General features: G+C 39.9%; 1 protein-coding gene across 3 annotated transcripts in view; it reads left to right on the forward strand.

Annotated features, from left to right (window-relative positions):
* Positions 1-20,098, forward strand: part of inpp5f (inositol polyphosphate-5-phosphatase F) — a 143,141-nt gene that overhangs the window by 27,555 nt on the left and 95,488 nt on the right. For all 3 annotated transcript variants that reach the window (XR_007957289.1, XM_052027641.1, XM_052027644.1), the window contains exon 2: positions 16,948-17,028. Coding sequence is in view for 2 of the 3 variants with exons in the window: in XM_052027641.1 (XP_051883601.1) it covers positions 16,948-17,028 (81 nt within the window). In the remaining variant the exon portion in view is untranslated. The remainder of the gene's footprint in view (positions 1-16,947; positions 17,029-20,098) is intronic.

Consider the following 20,098-nt stretch of genomic DNA (forward strand, 5'->3'; position numbering starts at 1 on the left):
TATGTTATTGGAAAAAGTAGTTCCTTTTTATAGTTAGATGTATCAGACTTTGCACAAAAATATTTGAGCAGAATGTTTTCCCAAAGAGCAATAATGGCCATCGTCTCATCTTTAGTCTCATGTCTGCTCTCTTATGAGCACATTTTTCTTCTCTCCTGTCCCTCCCCAACCCCCTCGCTCTCATCTTTCTATTTAAAAAGATTTTATGAACTGTAATATAAAAGATTTGTATTGAATATTAATCCACAAAACCAAGTTCTGAAAGGAGCTGACTAAAGCTGAGGAAACTGAATCTATTTCACTGGCAGCAAGAGAAAAAGCGCAGCTGGACGTTAATAGAAAAATGTAAACATAGACCAAGTATGTATTGTAACCACTTCCTATATTGTTCAAAACCCCATCTAGGCTCCTGTGCACATTTCTAGCCGTAATGGCCTAGGGGGTACCAGTATCTAATTCCATGAAAGTGATGACAGGGTGGTAAAGAAAGCATTTGCCATGCTTGGCTTCATCAGCTGAGGCATTGAGTACAAGAGTTGGGATGTCATGGTTGCAGTTATACAAGACAATGGTGAGACTACACTTAGTGTTTTGTGCAGTTTTGGTTGACCAGTGTAATATAGGAAGGATGTCATTAGCTGGAAAGGATGCAGAAAAGACTCGTGAAAATGTTGCTGAGACTGGAGTTTTTGAGATGTGCGAATTTCCTTAGCCTTCTGAGGAAGTAGAGGTGTTGATGCGCTTTCTTGCCTGTAGCCTCCAGGTGGCTGGATGAGGACAACTTGGCGATATTTACATCTAGTAACTTGAAGCTATCAACCATCTCCACCCTCAGCGCCTTTGATGCAGGACAGGCGGGTACTCCACCCTGCTTCCTACTGATGTTGATTGGAAGGTAGAAATCCCCTGGCCGACTTGGATGAGCAGCCAGAAGCCTGTATTGAAAGCAAAGTCTACTAGTCAGACTTTCTCTGAGGTCTGTTGACAAATCATCTGCTTCAGTGGTCTGCTCATGTCTTCTAGGGTAGTGGAACAATGAAAAGGAAAAAATTGAAGTAGCTTTTAACCAAAATTGGTCTTAAACTCAGTGGAATGATGAGCTTGGATCAGGAAGGTTTGATAAACAGTTTATAGCTTCATAATTTGGACTGTGCCTTTTGCTGAGCTGAAGGAGAGCTATTACACAAAGTTTGAATTCATTTTAATTTAAATTGCCTTATTGAGCTGTTATTTATCAATGTGCATGATTAGAAGCATTAATTTTGGAAGTGAAGGATGACCTCAAGTCCAAATCTAATGTGCAAGTGTTAGACTGGGTAACTGCTGCAAGAAACCTATCAAATGTTGCTGTAAATTAAGAATCTCTCTAACCATTAGCTGTGATTTATGATGCACAAAATCTTTAATAGTTCTAATCTTAATGGCAATCAATGAAGTGAGGGGAAAATTGTCCATGGCTAATCACCTAATATTTCTCACTTGCCCCCTTAACCAGTATCTGGTTGGGAAAGCTGAAATTCAAGTTATAAAAGGTTGTATGGGAAAGATTACACTGAGTTTTGTATAATCTGCTGAAAGCACGATGTGCATCTTGCTATTGATTTCAGCACACTTAATATTCAACAGAAATCACAACCTAGCTTTTTTTGGGGGGAGGGTGTGTGTGAAATGAAGCACACTGAAGAATCAAGCTAGGAAGCAGCTGTGGTGAGCTTGGCAGCATTTGGATGCATAGCAGGGATGTTAAAACTTGATTTCAACTGATTGTTCAAACCCCTAACAGAAACTGAGAATGTACCTGTGATGTATTTGCATCTGAGTTTCAAGTGACTGTACAAATTCAAAAATACTCTTCTCACAATATAAAGGGGCCCTTTGGTGGTGTTATAATGTAACTTACAGCAATATTTGGTGAGTTTCCTTCAGTTTTCGGCTACATTTCCTTGCATGCTAGCAAGTACCTATCTTTTTTTTCTCTGACATCCACATGAACTTGCCTTGATTGCTCCTACATTAGATGGATGGTAGGAGAATCTACCTACCAACCTGGACATCTGTGGCATGGGGAAGGAAACCAGAGCACCTGGGGAAATCCATGTGTCACGGAGAACATGTGAGCTCCATGTGGACAGCATCCAAGGTCAGGATCAAACCTGGGTTTCTGGATCTGTGAGGCAACAGTGCTAACCACCGTGCTCCCCTATGCACTAACACAGGAACAGAAGCTGTTTTATGTATGGGATGAGTTGGCTTTCCTCCAATAGAATCTAGTTTCTGCTGGACACCACCTCATCTGTATTCTGTTAAGTGTCACCTGCTTTTGAAAAAAAGATGCACAATTTTCCTTCGTTCCTGCCAATAGCACCTGTTGCTGTTTTCTATTGTTTGTCTTGAGGCCTCAGCAAACAAAGTTCCATTGACCACATGCACTTGTACATTGGAGACTTGACCACATAGCCTTTGGGAACAGTGGTATTTTACATTAGATTGTCAAATGTGTATAAGAGAATACAGAAACAGTCTCTTCGGCCTACTAAGTCTGTGCAGACCATCAAACCTGTTTGCACTAATTCTGCATTAACTCTTTTTATTCTCCTTTTCATCATTCCTCTTCTGTACATTTCATTTGGAAAGCTTGCATTATCCTTAATACACTATATTAGAAGTCAGAGCTGCCTTTAGATTCTACATGAGGGTGGACATGTTTGTCCATAGCAAAGGTGAGTTGGATTGTTTGTGCATAGTAAAGATTTAATTTGTATGGAAGACAGTTTTGTTTTAAGATGTATAGAAGCATTATGCAATGGGTATTCATTGTTGAAATTACCATAGTTATTCAAATATAGGTGAGATCCTGTCTGTTTATTTTGAGTCCCTGAAGGATAGAGGATTTGCCTCTTCTGTTCCTAGCTAATGAGTTGGTAGTTGGTTAACAGGCAGCAAATAAAGGCTGGAGTGAATGTTACCCGAGTTGAAAAGCACTTAATACTGATTTGCTGTGGTTTCCATATTTAGGATTACCTGGGAGCCATTTGCTTCCTTGGTAGGAGTACTTGGCAAATGTTGTGAGACTAAACAAAAGCAATAGATTAATCTGAAACCTGCCTAGATTTAGACCTAATGTAACCTTTGTAGGAGGAGGCTTTATAGTCTGTTTCAAATTGATTCATTAACAAGGAACCAGCTAAAACTTCAAGTGGTGGGAACTTATCAATTTCCTCTTGAAGTCTGTCTGACTTCTGCATTTAAATGGTTATCTCATTTTCTCTACTTCACATCATATTAAGCACATTATTGAACTAAAGTAACAGCAGATTTAGGCAAAATGTTTAAAACTGACATTGTCCTGTGAAGAGTTTGGCACACTTGTGTGTGAGAGCAGCTAAGTTGAACTGGATAATCATGTGGTCAAGTACTGCTCTGCTCCTCCCTGTATGTTGCCACTGAAGCATACATGAAGATGGGCCTTGCATTTAACATCTGAAAGACAAAGCCCTCCTGATCTGCCTGCACTGGTATGCACTACCCTCCAGCAATAAAGATCCTCAAAAGAAATTAAAAATGTGGACTGCTTCCTGTATCTTGGTATCATCTCAAATGAAGGCAGACATCGAATGTGAAATTTGCCATTGCTTCAATGTGGCTGCACACTTTTGGCCATGTGAGGAAATGTGTTTGAAAGTCAAGACCTCAACTTGTTCTACAGGGTAGCAATGATTTCTTCTTCCAGTACACTTGATGCACAGATAACATACAGAAGGCATCTCAAAACACTGGAGAGAGATCATCCATACTGTCCTCCTGTAATCCTCCAATCTACCAGCAGGATAAGCAAACAAATGTCTGTGTACTCTCCCAGGCCAGCATCTCCAGCATTGAGCCCCAAATTACACTCAGTTGACTTTGGGTAGGACACATCAGTTGCATGCCCAATACCAGACCTACAAAGGAATTGTTCTCTATTCTGAGCTGCATTACACTAAGAGATTACAAGGTGGACAGAGGAAAAACATTTGAGCCTCAAGAGGGAAACATCCTTACTGACTTGGCGGAATCCCTAGCCCATATCTTAAAATGAAGGAGCATTTGCACTGGTACTGAGAACTTTTGTCAGAAGTGCACAAATCTAGTGCAAATGGTGGAATGACTACACCACCACCTGAATCTACTTGTCCATCCTTTCAAACACTACCTGTCCCCACCTGTGGCAGAAGATGCAGGTTCCACATTGACCTTGCCAGCCAAATTGACCCCTCAACCAGAGTTAAAGCAAATCATATTGATGTTGGGGGACTAAGATTTATTATTTGTGTCAATGATATTTTTTGTTTGTTAAATGTAATTTCATAAGCTGCTTTTGCAATCCCTCTGAGCCATATTTAGTTTTCCTTGCTAAGTATGTAAAGTATGCTTGGAATTTGCAGCAAAAAAAGATGAGAACATCACCACCCAATGTTATAATGGAGATTATCTGATGGCAACTTCTGGACTGTGGATGTGCAGAATCAGAAATCGGAAAGTTACTTTTGGTGATTCTCTGCCCCTTCACAGTTCTCTGCTTCGTAGCATGTTCTAAGAAATTTGCAGAATTCAATGAGCTTATGAAGACTTCAAGAATGTGCTAATTAAGAAAAAAACTTTATGCCTTACATGGCATGTAAGTGAATTTTAATGCCACTTAACCCATCTGCCTTTCAAACACTAGAAATATTGCAAAAATTAGTACCTTTTGAAAATTACTTTCACAAAATGAAAATAGAAGAAATGCCAAAAAACTGAAATAAAAACAATGCTGGAAATACTTGGCAGCATCCATGGAAATGGTTAACATTTTGGGTTGAAGACTTTGTCAGAATTTTTGAAGAATTTTCTGATTTTTTTTTTTGTTTCACTAAAGTTTGATCGATTCTGTCTTTGTTTTTCTGGGACTTCTGTGCTTTTTCCTCCATGGTTCAACTTAAGACTTCATTTGTTTTTACCAAGATGTCAGGACCCCTTTGAGTTGGTGCTTGACCACAACCCATGTTAGGAAATATGAAATCTGCTCATGCTATTGTTCAAACTTGTACTAACAATGGGTGTTTACTTGAATTGTTCCAAGATGAAGTTTCTTGAAAGCTAAGTTGTTCTTGTCAAGTTGAATGGGTGCAAAGCAACCATCCGGTTGCTACACAAATAGCCTCAACAGCAACATAAGCCACAATTAGGTTTGGTTCAGGGGATGGGTACAAGTTGCTAAAAGGATAGAATTTGCCAAAATGCAGTAAAAAGATACTGTGAGGAAATGTGCTCATCAGTTGATCCAACAAAATCTAGTTTCCTGAAGTGTTAGTAGCTTGCACAGTTTTCCATATAAAATGGTTATCCTGGACAAATGTACTGTGCTTCCTTAAGGTGGAAAAAGTCCTGTTCTGGCAGTCTCAAAACTGATGATCCATTTTGGTGTAGGTTTAGCCTATTTTCAAAATGCTCAAGTCAACAAAAAAGATGCAGATTTGCTGTTCAAACCCTTCAAATTGTACTTGGGCTTGTAAAATAAAGTACATCCTCTGCCTCCAGATGTGGGTCACTGCTGTTGTGTAGCTGGCAACCTGTGAAGCTATATTTACAGTGAAAGTGAAATAAAGTTACAATATAGTTGTAATATTACGAGTTCTCACTAACCTGAAGCAGTTTTTGTGGACTACTACTTGTAATTTTGAGTTTTCCAGTATTAGATGCTCATGGAAAACTATATAAAGAATAAAAACAGTTGAAGTTTGTGCCTTTAGTATCAAAGCTAAAGATTAACCACTATCAATGTACTACTGCTACAGTAAGATTTGCAGCTTAAGTACTTAGTGTTGTCCTGCATTAATGCAAAAATAATCCAGGAATGCCTTGAGCTGAATGTTAGAGTAAGTAGATTCCTATTCTGATTACAACCAAAGCTGAAAATCTGAATGCTTAACTTTAAAAGTCACAAGATTATATAAAAAAAACTTCAAGCGTAATGGGGAGATTTACTTCAGGTCTTGTAATGTTAAGTAATTGGAAAATGCAGTTCAAATCCAGACAAATTTCACCTAGTGAGATAATATTGTTGCTTTTGATCTTGTCATTCCAGGTAATGCCTTTTGGTCATTCATAAGCTAATGGTTTATGTTTGGATTTTGATAACAATTAGCTTTTCTATGGAAGTGAAAAATCACAAGTATATTTGTGTGCTGAAGGAGAACTTGAGGTGGTTCTGCACTATTTACTTTCTGTTGAGGCTTCTCTGGCAGTGGTTTTTTGTTTTAAATATGATTGGCTGTGTAGACCTATTGCTTGGGATTCAAGTCAGTTTGGAATTCCCTTAAAGGGAGAATTCCCAATTTGTTAGCAAAAACATCTAGTCTTTGGGTTTTGCATCTGGTGACATATTAATCAGTGTTCCAGTGATGTTTTTTGGGAGGAAGAATGATGGATTAAAAACCAAATACTGCAGTTTTAAATTGGGTGCCAGAGTGTCTACAAACCCGTATGTCTTCGAAGCTTTCGGGATTAATGTGTGTGTATGCCTTTATCTCAACTGTTTAGGCCAAAGTTGCAGTGTTGTATCTCATTTCGGTTTCAATCCAACAATTTGGATGAGGATTTGGAGGATGCTTAAGATTTACTGAAATGATGTTGGTGTTGAGTGGAGACACTGAACTATCTGAAACTGTTATTCATGGGGCAGCATAGAGATGCTCCTCAATAACTGTGGGGTGGGGGGAGAGAGGAGAAATTGATATTCAGAGATTGGCAACCAAAAGACACAAATTTTAAAGTAATTGACAAATGGACCAGATAGAAGTAGAGATTTAATGCAGTGAGTGAATCTTGTTTGATATTGGTGCAGTAATGAGGGAGTATTGCACAGTTGGTAGTGCTGTCTTTTGGAGATAATAAACAGTCTGCAAATGTTGAGGTGGAGGCAAGAGATACCATTATCTTTGGTGTGCTGGCCAGTAATTTAGTCCTCACCAGTATATGGAAACATTATTTGGTCATTATCAGATTGCTGGTTGTGGGAGATTGTCCAGAAAATGTGGTGTAATTAAAGATCTGAATTGATGCATGCATCCAACTCAGCATATTGATTTCATCTCATCCTAGTTTGCAGATCAAGCTGCTAACCCATGGATCCTGTTACAATGACTGCATCCCAGTGCTTCACCAGCTGCAATGTGTTTTGGGATATTTTGAGACACACCAAATAAAGATTTCTATTCCTGTTGGATGGTGTTTTAACTTTGTTATTTTTAACTTGGAGATAAGGAGTCATGCAATTTTCCAAGACTTCCGTCACTACTTTCCTCCAGTAGCCCCCATCTAGCTCCAAGCACAGCCAGCTTTCTGGTACAAAGTCTTTGCCTTTAATATATAGGAGCAGTCTCGCTGCTGCTGCCTTCCCACCCACTGCTATATCAAAAGCCTCTAATAAAGACCAATGAGCTTTGGTTCTGAAGTCATACTTGATCATCCTATTTGCATATTTATTAATCTATGCCCATCTTGACAGCACAGTGTCCTCAATATCAATCAGTGCTTGAGGGGAATACAAGATTTGCAAGAACAGTTTTTAAACAAAATCTCCTACATACTTGTGGTAGAACAATGCAAAAGTGTTTTTTGCTTGCCTGTAAAATAAACTCAAGTTAGTGGTCTAGTCTACTTTTCTTTGTTTGATTCCAATTGATATTGCCTCTTTGTTGATCGGCGTTGTCAGGATAAGTTAGTGTTAGGTGAAAACATCTTGCATCTGGTCCCTAGAAGGTTTCACATTTCAAGGCAAGCACGATTAATCAGAGCAAATATCTTGCATCCATAACCCCTTGGGTTGCTGATTCATTACAGCACTCCTGATTTTCCAGTCCAAACATTCGGGTATGCAGCTCTTTCTAATGAAGATGACTGCTCAGGCTGCTATGAACCATTGCTGACATTTCTGCAATAATAAATCACTAATGATTTCATGTAGAGAGGCTACCTGCAAAGGCTGGTATTGTGTGGGTTGGGGGTTTCAGAATGTTATCGAATTTTCCAACGTTGAGTAACTTTCTATATGTATCTGAATTGCGATTTCTGCCTGTTGTCACCTTGATTTGTTTTTACCCTTTTCCATAGCCTGACCTGCTGGGCATATCCTACTGCCTTGCTATTAGCCACAGAATCTGGCACTTTGTCATTGGCCTCAACCTATCAGACACATTCTCTTTGTTCTATCCATCCCTTTGTTTCTCCTTCCCCACCCTTTCTATTGCAAATTAACTTTTTTTTCTTTCCCAGTTCCAAAGGGTCTTGGACCTGAAACATTGTGACTCCCTTTCCAGAGATGCTGCCTGATCTAAGTGTTTCCAGCATTTTCTGTTTTTATTTTCAGATTTCCAGCATTGGCACTTTTTGTTTACATATTTGTCCTTCCCTCTTAATTTGGTAGCACAAGCTCAATGCCTAGTGACTGCAGTGGGGCATGTAACCATAGAGAAATCTGTAGTCTGGGGATGGCTCTGTAGCCAGGAAGGAGCAGGAGTGAGCAGCTTCCCAAGCTCCCCACCTAAGCATAGGTATAGTTCATTACAAGTGGTTTTTAACCAACTTGGGTATGGCCCTTCTGCAAAACATCAGCTTTGCTTTTGTGATTTTTTTTTTGTTTGGGCCTCTGTTTTACAAAGATTGGGAAGGTGATGGGAGTTTGCATTCCAAATAAAAAGCAGTGAGCTGCACCCACAATAAATGGGTGCCGAATAATGACGGCAGTCTGGATCTAACTGCGAAGTTTGACTCTTGGGATTCATTTGCTTTTTCTACTATGCATGTCAATTTTTCCATTATTAGTCACTGTTTCTTACATTAAACAATTTGGGGGTCATAAATACTTTATTGTATTAAAAATAAATAAATTATGCAGCTTCAGTTGATGTAGCTTTTGTTTCCTGACTTCTAAATGATCTGGCTTCATCTTCATACATCTTTGTAAATCTGTGCAACCTTTATCTGGAAATCCTATAATTTTAAAATAAAAATCAGAACTAACATTTCTATCCAATCAGAGCAGAGCATTTTCCCTTCATCCCTGTTTGTGGAGCTAGCTGTGCTCCATAGATCTAACTCTGCTGCAATGCAACCCTATAATCCTACTGTCTGTATCTTCCCGACCTTCTGCTTGTGGAGCTGTTCTTTAGCCATGGTGAAAGATTTATTTACAGATAACTTTCTGGCCTTCCAGGAAATTAGCTGTACTGTGTCAGTTTTCAAGCATGTAAAATTAGTTAGCCTGCTTAAGAACCTACACAGTAGTATGAAGCACTGTTCCACTAATTTGTCCATGGTAGGCCATTCAGTATGCTGCTGCTGTGTTTTCCACCTTGCTGTGGAGGGACTCCAGTGTAGTGGTGGAAGCTGTTTATTGAATACTTAAGAAAACATTTCTTGTTTTTATAATTGAGATTGTGAAACCCACTTTTGGCTCAATCATTGTTGCATATTTATTTTTCCCACAGGATGAAGAGGGGTTGGCTGGTGATCACCAACTTTGTTCCCAACTTTTCCTGTTACTTTTTTCCTGATGTTTTATTCTTCATTCACCACCATCCCTGAGCATGACCCCCCCCTAGGATACCTATCTACAGTCTGGCAGCTTTACAGATCATTACTTTTAAATAAGACAGCATCAACAAGCTATCAGGACTGTCTGATTTTTGATATAAATCATAACTCATTTTCTGTTTCTCACTGTTGCCCTGAGGGATAGTTCCCTCTGTTATATTTGTAGTTGCACTTGAAATGTGTTTCATTGACTGTAAAGTGGAAAGCCTGATGTGATGAAAGTTCTAGATGACAGGACTTCAACCTTACTAACGTAAATAGATCTAAAATACAAACAGGGCTAAGGGTGATGGGTGGGGGGTACAATTTCTAATGTTTATGGGAATACTTTATTGCATTTCCATCCTAATGAGGAAGACTTTGCTGGATTGTGTTCTGGAGAATGAATGTCAAATTGGACATGACAGTTGTCATAGGCTTAAAACAGCCATTACACAAATGTATTGGTGGTGTGTTTTGGTTTTAACTAACATCTGGATGTCACTACATATGTGGGTAGTTAATGCTCTGAAGTTGTCCAAGAACATTCAAAGTATAATGAAGGAGTGAATCTCCAGGATTTTGAATCAGAACTTGTTTTGCGGTAACATTGACGGTTCAGAGTCTGAAATAACTAAAGCTGAAACCAGAATGGAATGATATGATGGCTAATAGCACCAAGGTAACGTTTTCTCAGCTTCACTGAGTGCAACCATAAATTGGGAAGTTTGTCTGCTTTACTAAGACCCAGGGTCTTTGAAAGTAATCAGCTGGCTGTAGTGAGGTAAGAAACAATGTGTCCACTCTAAAGTCATTCCCAATGGCTTCAGCAGCATACAGAAGAGCTGGTGAAAAGAGCTATAGTAATAAGAGATAACAGGAGCCCTGGGTAAGATGGAGAAATACCCAAGTGAGTCATAAGATCACCAGACCTGCGTCACGAATGAAATCCTTGTGTGAATTGTAAGGAGCAATTAATTTCATAGTTCTCTATACCTGATTGGCTCAGTACTTGTAACTAGGCTGGTACACAGCTGACTTGGAAAATGGAGATGGTAACATGGCAGCTGATAGTCCATCTTTGGGACAAAGATAACCAAAACTGGTTGGACTGGACTATGAATGTGTAACTCTATGGTTGGAGTTCAGAGGAATGGGATGGCGATTGGTCATGAATATGGGATTTAATTCCTTGCCAAACCCTGTAACAGTGAGAAGCTGGGATCACACAGACACTAGAATCAACACTCACAAGAAGATAATCTGGCACTTGGTCAGACCTATGGCTTCCCTTTTGTTCCCAAGGTTGATCGCCTTTTAATCTCGATGGATAGTGAGTGCTTGTACTTGGTCTTTGCATTTAAGAATCTGAATAGATCAAAGTATGCTTTTAATCAGTTATCAGTGGTGTGTTCCTAATGTAAGTGTGAATTTGATATAACAGGAGCATAATGAGCATAGTATTGTTAGGTTTGGATTAACTGGAAAAGGACATAGAGCAAAGGTACATCATAGAAGTGTTGTAATGTTGGAAATGAAATCAGAATTCTTTGGTTTGGGTACCTTCCAAGCAGGAAAAAAGGTAGGGCATCTAAAGCCAGAACTCCCTGGATGATGAAGAGAATAAGCTGAAGAGGGTACAGGGGAATGCATGGCATGAGAATTGTGCCAAATTAGACTGACCATAGAAAGATTAGAAGGGATTTTCAAAAAGACTATCAACGTCTTATATAGTGATAAGTAAATAGGAAGTTCGAGAATTGGGGTTGGCTGAGAGGACCAAAAAGGAGATTGGGGGATAGAAGCCAAGGGCATGGCAGGTACTAAGTGAGTTCTTTTGGTTGATTTTACCATAGAAATAAGATGCAGTGAAAGTTGTAGTAAAAGTAATTACAAGGGTCTGATCCTGCTTAAGTAATGAGTTTCTTGATATAAGAGGATTAAGAACCTAACATAAGAACATGAAGAAAGAAACAAGCGTAGACCACTCAGCTTGTAAATATACCACTGTTCAATAAGATCCCAAATATCCATGGTCCAATATCCAGATTCCCTTGGCATCTAAAAATCTATTGATCTTCTGAATACATGTTCAGCAACTGAGCTCTATCTGTGCTGCCCACCACCCCACCACCCCCCCCCCCCCAGGCCAGCCAGCAGAGAATTCCAAAGATTCATTACTATCTAAGTACAGAAATTTCTTCTCCATCTCAGTCCTGAATAACTGATCCCTTGAGACTCTAATCACAGAATCAGTGGAAGCATCCACCCTATCAAGCTCCATATGAATTTTGTATACCTCATTGAGTTCTCCTCTCTTTCCTCAAGCCAAGCAAGCATGGTTCCAAATGAAAATTTAAAAAGATGCCAGATGCTGGGAATCTGAAATACAGAATGCTGGAAACACTCTGCAGGTCAGGCAGCATCTGTGGAAAGAGATCCTTTGTCAGATAGGGAAAACACGTTGGGTTTTAAGATGCAGAGAAATGAAGAACATAGACTCATCTGCTTAGCCTCCTTTGTAACTGCAATCCATCTCAATCTGATGAACCATATTCTGCTGTCTTTTATTGCGAATAGTCTTCCTTGAGTGGGGAGATTAGACCTCTATGATATTTCAGTTGTATCTGAACATGCACCAATATAATCGGTGCAAGTTGTCTTTAGCAACACTTCCTCTTTCAGTAAAGGCCAATGTACAGTTTGTCTTCCAAAGCTCTTGCTGTACATGTACATTAACTTCACAGACATGTACATACAGGGGGCAACCAGGTCCCCTCTGAACAAACTCCTTTTAAATCTGACCATTCTTTTTAAAACAAAACTTCCTTTCCACTTTTCTAATGAAGTTGATGACCTCATAAACTTTCCACATGGCATTCCATCTGCCTATTCACTTAACCTGTTTATATCTCCCTGAAGCCCCTCTGCATCCTCTTTGCACTCCCTTCCACCACCAGCTTTGTTGCAAGCCTATGCTTGATGCAGTTCCCAGGAATCCCAAGGGCAGTACTAACTCCTTAAAAGGAGCATTGTACAGTCCTGATGGGCGTGGGCCTGTCACAGTACAAATTTTGTAGGAATGCATCCGTCATTATACAAAGCTGGTGTACAGTGCTGGTGGAGATGGGTCACTTGCTGGCACCAACTGCAATTGGGGGGGGGGGGGGGGGAAAGCTGATTTTAAAAAACTCCAGTGAGCTATAAGATTCTTTGATTTGGTTCATCTCTGCCTTGTCCTCAACATAAGGGGCTTTAGTGATCTAGAATGGAGAAGCTGGGACTATTCTTTGGAGCTGAGGTGATTGGGAGGCAATTTGATAGAGAAGCTCAGAGTCAGAGGTTTAGGCAAAGTGGTTGTGAAGAAACTGTTCCCATCAGGTATAAGAGCCAGAGGACATTGATGTATAGCAATTGCCAAAAGACCTAGAGGTGACGTGAGGAGAATCTCTCGGATACGCATGTGCAGAGACACACAGACATACAATCCTAACTTAAGATGCTTCTAAACCCTGTCGAAGTGCACAGCTTACCAGTGGTCTCCGCAGTGTTTCACAGTTCCTCCAGGGCAACAGACAGAACCAACACATGGGGCACTCTTATAGGGGTGGGGGTGGTCCAGCCCAGGTAGTTCAAAAGGGCCAATGGCCCGGTGCCGGCTACAAAGGTGCTTAGGCCAGTTGTCTGGTGTGCACTGATGGGTGCGTGGAGCCAGGCCTTGATTGACAGTGGTGTGTCTTTCAACCAGGTGCTGGGCCGTGCTGTCACATGACAGCCCCAGCCATCCACAATACAGGTAGTACTTGGAAAAAGTTGCAAAAATGCAGGGAAGCGCAGTGGATGGGGCTTGCTGTCTTTGCAATGAGCTGATAGGTGCAATGGATTGAATGACCTCCTGTACTGTAAGATTCTGATTCTATAAATGATCATTCATGTGGGGCAAGACAGGAGTTACTTGGAAATGTGATTGTGGATTTTAAATCTGTTTTAATGAAGACCAGATATTCAATTTGCAACTTATCACTAAAAAGGCCTTCATTTGCACAACCATTGTTTTAAAGCATATTACTGGGGTTGCCAGTGCAAGCACTTCAATTTGTCACCATTAATCTTTTGCATTTTCTTGTCTCCTTCTGTCACGTTTGAATCAGCAGCAATGTTACTTTAGCTAACAGCCTGCAGTTAATAGTAATTTTTCTACCTGAATTTCAGTGTAACAGTCCTAAAATTAGCAAGGAACAAGGAATGTCATATCCTATTTTGTTCTTAATGAACTCACCTTTTTCTAGTATATTGGTGACTTGATGCTGCTTCCTGCCCTGGAGCAGACATTTCACCATCTTTGTGTATCTTCCACACCAACGCTTCAAATGTCTGTCTTTTTCCACTCGACTGGTGGTTTTGCTTCTTTGCCACAGTCAATAGGGCTCGCAACAATAATTTACAATACCAGTATGGTGTGTTGAATGTGATGTTTATGATGTCTTCCACAATGGGGAAACCAAATGCAGATTGGGTAATCACTTTTTCATCCACAAAGTGACTCTAGCTTGCCAGTTAACTGTCACTTCAATTTTCCATCCCACTCTGTCCTCTGATGTTCCAACAAAGCTCAGCAGCATTTTCTGAGAATATTACAGCCTTCTGGTCTCAATGTGGAGTTCTGATTTTCTAGCATTCTGTCTCATATTCTCAATGTTATTTTCTTTTCTCTTGTAGTTTTCAGATTTCTTTCGCCTTCTATTCACATCTCCCCAAACTCCACCATGTCCACTAACCTTTCCCACCCTTTTTCATTACCCCACCACCACTGTTTCTGTTGTCCATCTATCCTGGCCTCTTTCCCAATTAACAGACCTTCCCCTTTGTTCTCTCTATGCTCCTTTCTCTGCAACTTAAAAATCTAACTTTGTAACCCAGTTCTGATGAAGGGTCATCGCTCTTGAATATTTACTGTTGCTCTGTCCACAGGTGCTAATGCAGAAAGATGTTCCAATTTTGAACATTGACTGCAGACAGCTTGAAATGAGAGTTGAGGAGAGTAGTGAGTGTCATTTTTTTTAAAGTGGATTTCTGCACGACGTTTAGCTTTATACCTGGCAGCTTGTTGAAAAAAATAAAAACTCTCGGAAGATCCAAGAGTGTCATTGAACCTAAATCTACTCGGTGACAAAAAAGGATGGTTGATGACTGCCTTGGCAACTGGAAGGATGTTATCAGTGGAGATCCCATATGTAATGGGCATGGAAAGATGTTTGCAGATGATACAAGATTGGCCATCTGTTTGAGAGTGAGAGAGGAAGCTTTGACTGCAAGGAAATTTAGAGTGGGCAGAAAAAGGGATGGAATTAGGTCCAGTGGATTGAGAGAACAGATTGGAAAAGTGTAACAACGAGAATATACAATAAATGGGAATAGAGCAGTGCAGAGTGCTATGCCTATAGATGCTTAGCACAAATGGGTCAATCAGGTTTTTAAAAAGGCATATGATATGCTTTCTATTATTAGCTATAAAATAGAGCATAGAGCTAATGCTTAGAACTGTGAAAAAGTGCTAATTTGCATCATTGGCTTCAGTGTTGAAAACAATTCTGTCTATAAGATGTGATTGTATTGGGTGGGGTGCAGAAAGTATCTCCAAGCATGTTGGAGAACGAGAGTGCTGATGCTAGGATCTGGAGCAACAAGCAATCTGCTGGAAGAAGTCAGTGGTTCAAGCAGCATCTGGAAGGAAAGGAATCGCTCTGTCTTGGATGCAGGGTTTTGACCCAAGACATCGACAATTCCTTTCTGTTCCTCCCTCCCACAGATGCTGCTCAACCCACTTAGTTCTTCCAGCAGATTGTTTATTGTTCTACAAGCATGTTGTTGGGACTTCTTGCGATGATGAAAGAATTGATAGGCTGCGATGATTTTCTTATACATTTAGAGGCTGATGGGTATGACATGGAGGCCTAAATAAAATGGACTTTCTGCACCTAGAAGTGGGGTCAGAAACTGCGAGAGGGTGGGTGTAATTGATAAGAGGGTTTGAGGGTAGGTGAAGAATTTGTCAAACCTCGTAGTGGTAGGGTATGGAAACTTGCTGCCTTGAAAGGATGGGATCCTACCTCGCATGTTTTGGGTATGTACATGAGCTGTGCCCTGTAGACCTGTCTATCGAATCCTGGAAGTGGGATTTGGTTGGGTGGGTCTTTCTTTACTGTTTCATGTATTTCAATGATTAATTGGCAATAGGCTGCTTTCCTTTCGTCATCATGCCCCAGCAGAAAAATTGGTATTGTGAATGAGACAGTACAAACATTCATTATTAACTATGGGAACCATTCTATTATTTGTCCCTGGCACATTAGAATTCCCAAGGTTCAAGACCAATGTGTTTTGTGGCCCATTTCGTAACAGCTTCTTTTCAAGAAGTTGAGGTAGAGTGTGCTGCTGTTTGAAGGATAACGAATTGCTCCTGCTGGCCAGTTTATCGTGTCCTTGGAACTGATGGAAGGGCATGTGGCCAGTTCTTGCTGACGGCCTGCCTATCTTGACAGGATAATTTACAATAGGTTTTTTTCACTGCTGAAACCCTGAGGCAGGCTTTACTAAGACTTGTCTGTGGAAAAATAATCTAATTCTCCCCATTTATTTGATTTCTCTTTAGCCTAATGCCTTTGTATGGTGTTTGCAGATATTCTTTTCACAAATGTGCTGTAAATTTGTCTTCAATGAAGTTTGGATGGTTTTTGTGCTTTTATTAAAGTCATTTTTTTGCAGTAGTACTGTAAGGATTTTTCAATGCAATGGCAACAAGGTGAATAGACTTGGAAGGTGCTTGTTTTGTACATCTCACTGTGGAGTTTAAAAAATCAATCTTATTAAATGACTCAATTAGACAGGATTAATAGTTTATTTGCTGAGACTAGTTGAGACGTTATGTTTTCAAGCAAATCATGGAGCTTGCATGTCCATATTTTCATATACATGTTGAATATTTAATGAGTATAATGAATGTACAATTCAGTGTCTGCAATTCCTCCTTTATAATTGCTCAGACTAACTGATCTTTTTCAGAAAGTAAAACTATCCCTGTTAGTAAAAGATTTTATTATTGATTATTGTTAGTATTGCCTGCAGGTTTTGATGAGAAATGACTGTGTATTTGAGGCCAAGACCTTTTACTGTACAGTAATACATCACTTGTTCAATGACTTTACACTGTGAATACATTGAGAGCAGTGTAATTTAGAAATAGTTCCTCAACCACCATGTCACTTCTGATGGTTCTCATTAATTCATCTAGGTTATTGCAGTGTTCTGCTTTTATTTGCATATCAACTAAGAATAAATATTTTCTTTCAACAGCCACTGATTTGCTTTTGGCCTGGAACCCTATTTGCCTAGGTCTGGTGGAGGGAGTCATTGGGAAGATTCAGCTTCATACAGGTAAGGCTTCACTTACTGAAGCCAGATTGTTAATTGGCGAAGTGAGTTGAGTTTTAAGCTAAATTCAGAAGTAATACTTATCGCAAGTGTTTTCAGATTCTCAGGATCTTGAGAATATTAAAGTGTTTTGTAGAGTATGGAATTAGGTTTTTGTTAGAATACAAGTTTGATGTGAAATCTGTTGCATGGAATTTTTTTAAAGTTTGATTTCTACTTTAATGTTTGTTGCAAGTCTAGAACCTTTTGACCAATAGTCACTAGTGAATGCTCTATTATGTATATAAGAATTAAGTGCATGTTCATGCTGCAAGAATGAACAATTGATCCATTCACTCATTTACATCTGACATTGCTCTAGTGAGTGTTCACAACCATTTTCAAATAAATCAGATTGTGGTACAAGAAATAAAATCAGGTGCTGCCCACTCCTTACCCTTCTGCCTGGTCTGCCATTTACTAAGATTGTGTCTTGTCTTTTAGCTCAGCACCAGTTTCTTACATTAACCTACCATTAGTCTTTTTTAAAAAAAATCCTATGGATCTGTCCTTGAATGTACTCAGCAGACTGCAAATTCAGCGCTCTGGGGCCTCAAATTCCAACTCTTCACTACCACTGGATGAAAGAACTTCTTGTCTGTCCTAAATTGCTGATCCCTAGAAACAGAACAGTGAGTAGGCCATACAGCCCTTTTGAGTCTGATCCATCATTCAATGTAATCATGGCTGATTTTTTAGCTCGTACTATATTCCTACTCTCTCCCCATACTCCTTGATGACTTTTGAGTAGAAATTTATCTGTTTCCTTAAGTTTATTCACTTTGACCTCTAGAGCCCTCAGGTTGGGAATTCCACAGTGGCACATCGTCTTTGCTGCTTCTCCAGAGACCAGAGTTCAATCCTGATCTTGAGTACTGTTTGTGTGGAGTTTGCATATTCTCAGTGACTGCCTGAGTTACCTCTGGTTTCCTCTCATCCTAAAGGAATGCAAGTTGGTAGATTAATTTGCTACTGTAAATTGCCCCTAGTGTAGAATTTCATGGTGGGGTGAGTTGATTGGAATAGAAAATGGAAAACCGTATTAGTGAAAGGTGTGTGTCCATGCTGTATCACTCCAGGTTTGTTGCCCTCTGGTTAAAGAAATTTCTCCATCTCAAATGTGTCCCAAGAATGTGATCACCTCCATTCTTGGGTACCCCAGTTCAGTCTGTCTAGGCCTTTCAGAATTTCATAAGTTTCAATGAGATCCCCTCTTGTTCTAAATTCCTATTAACTCAAACCTAATCGACTTGATCTCTCTTCCTACAGCAGTCCTGTCATTCCAGGAATCCATCTGGTGCACTCAGTTTGTGGAATAAGAAGACCAAAACTTCACACAATATTCCAGGGTTGGAGAGATCAAACCCTTGTATAACTGTAGCAGGATATCCATGCTCCTGCACTCGAATCCTCTTGATATGTACTATTTACCATCTGAAATGCTTGCTACACCATGATTGCCTTCATAGACATGTATACAAGAACATTCACATCTCTTTGCAATGCTACCCAGTCCAACACTGTTTTACTAAAATGCCACCTTTTGTTTTTCCCTACCAAAGAGGATAACTTCACACTTATCCACATTATCTTGTATCTGCCAAAATTTTGCTCATTCACTCAGTCTAAATCATCTTGAAGTCTTTTTGCACCTGCTTCAGTTCAAAATCCCACCCATATCACTAAACTTTGAAATTATATGTATTGTTCTCTCATGGAGATTGGGTATTGCAGATAGCTAAAGCCCATGTACTGACATTTGTGGTACCCCAATACTTTCCAACTGCCAACCTGTAAAAGAGCCATACTTCTGTTTCCCATTTAATATACTTTATCTTTTACAATATGCTTGAGTTGGGGTTATCGAGAAATCCTCCATGGGAGACAGTGACTTAACTAATAAATGTAGTCCTCTATGAAAATTGCACATCCTGATTTGCTTTTAGTTCATTGTCCTCTAGGGAGGAAGATGCAATTTGCCTCTGTGTTGCTAGTCTGAAGAGTGGGGACAAAGACTTTGTCCTTGCTGGGGTGGGTGGGTTACAGGGAGTTAGTTTGTGATTTTCAGCTGTAATGCATTATTGAGTCAAGATCTGGCTTTTGCCTCCACAGATGCTTCCTGACCTTCTGAGTTGCACTGCTCCAAAATTGTGTAGCCTGTATTAGGCGTACATGTGAAATGGCTAATTGGGGAACATAAGAAATCGGAGTAGGCCAACTGGCCTGTCGAGCCACCTCTGCCATTCATTAAGATGATGGCTGATCTAGCTGTGGACTCAACTCCCCTGCCTTTTTCCCATAACCCTTAATTCCCCTACCATGCAAAACTTTGTCTTAAATATATTTAATGAGGTAGTCTCTACTGCTTCCCAGGGCAGAGAATTCCACAGATTTGCCACTCTCTGGGGAGGGGGAAGCAGTTCCCCCTCATCTCAGCCCTAAATCTACTCCCCCGAAATCTTGAGGCTATGTCCCCTAGTTCTAGTCTCACCTACCAGTGGAAACAACTTTCTTGCCTCTATTATATGTCCCTTTCATAATTTTGTTCCAATAAGATCCTATCTTATTCTTCTGAGTTCCAGTGACTATAGTCCCAGATGATGCAATCTCTTCCCCCATCCCTGGAATCAACCTAATGAACCTCCTCTGAAAGTAGCCAGGATGGAAGGGGAGATTGGGAAAGAAAGTTTGCAAATCAATTGTGCAGTTGAAATTGAAGACCTCTGTTGGTTTGGGAGAAAGAACCTGGCTTCTGTTTCCGCCTGAGATAAGATAGCTCCACTGCAATTGATTTCTGCTTGTCCTGATGACGAGGTGTCTACAGAAACAAAATTTTAGACAGCTATTCTCTGTGATGACCCTTTTGCTGCTGGCTGGAATACAAGGAGCATTGTGTCCCTTTAGAGAAATTATATACTTTAGTTCCTTAATTGAAGGAAGTTTTAATAATTTAGTTCCCTTGTTCATGTTTCAATACGTAATTTCTATGTTACCCTAATGAATTTCACTCGAAACCATGGATTTTCTTTCTGAC

This window comes from Pristis pectinata, chromosome 12 (genome assembly GCF_009764475.1).
Source record: "Pristis pectinata isolate sPriPec2 chromosome 12, sPriPec2.1.pri, whole genome shotgun sequence".
NCBI lineage: Eukaryota > Metazoa > Chordata > Chondrichthyes > Rhinopristiformes > Pristidae > Pristis > Pristis pectinata.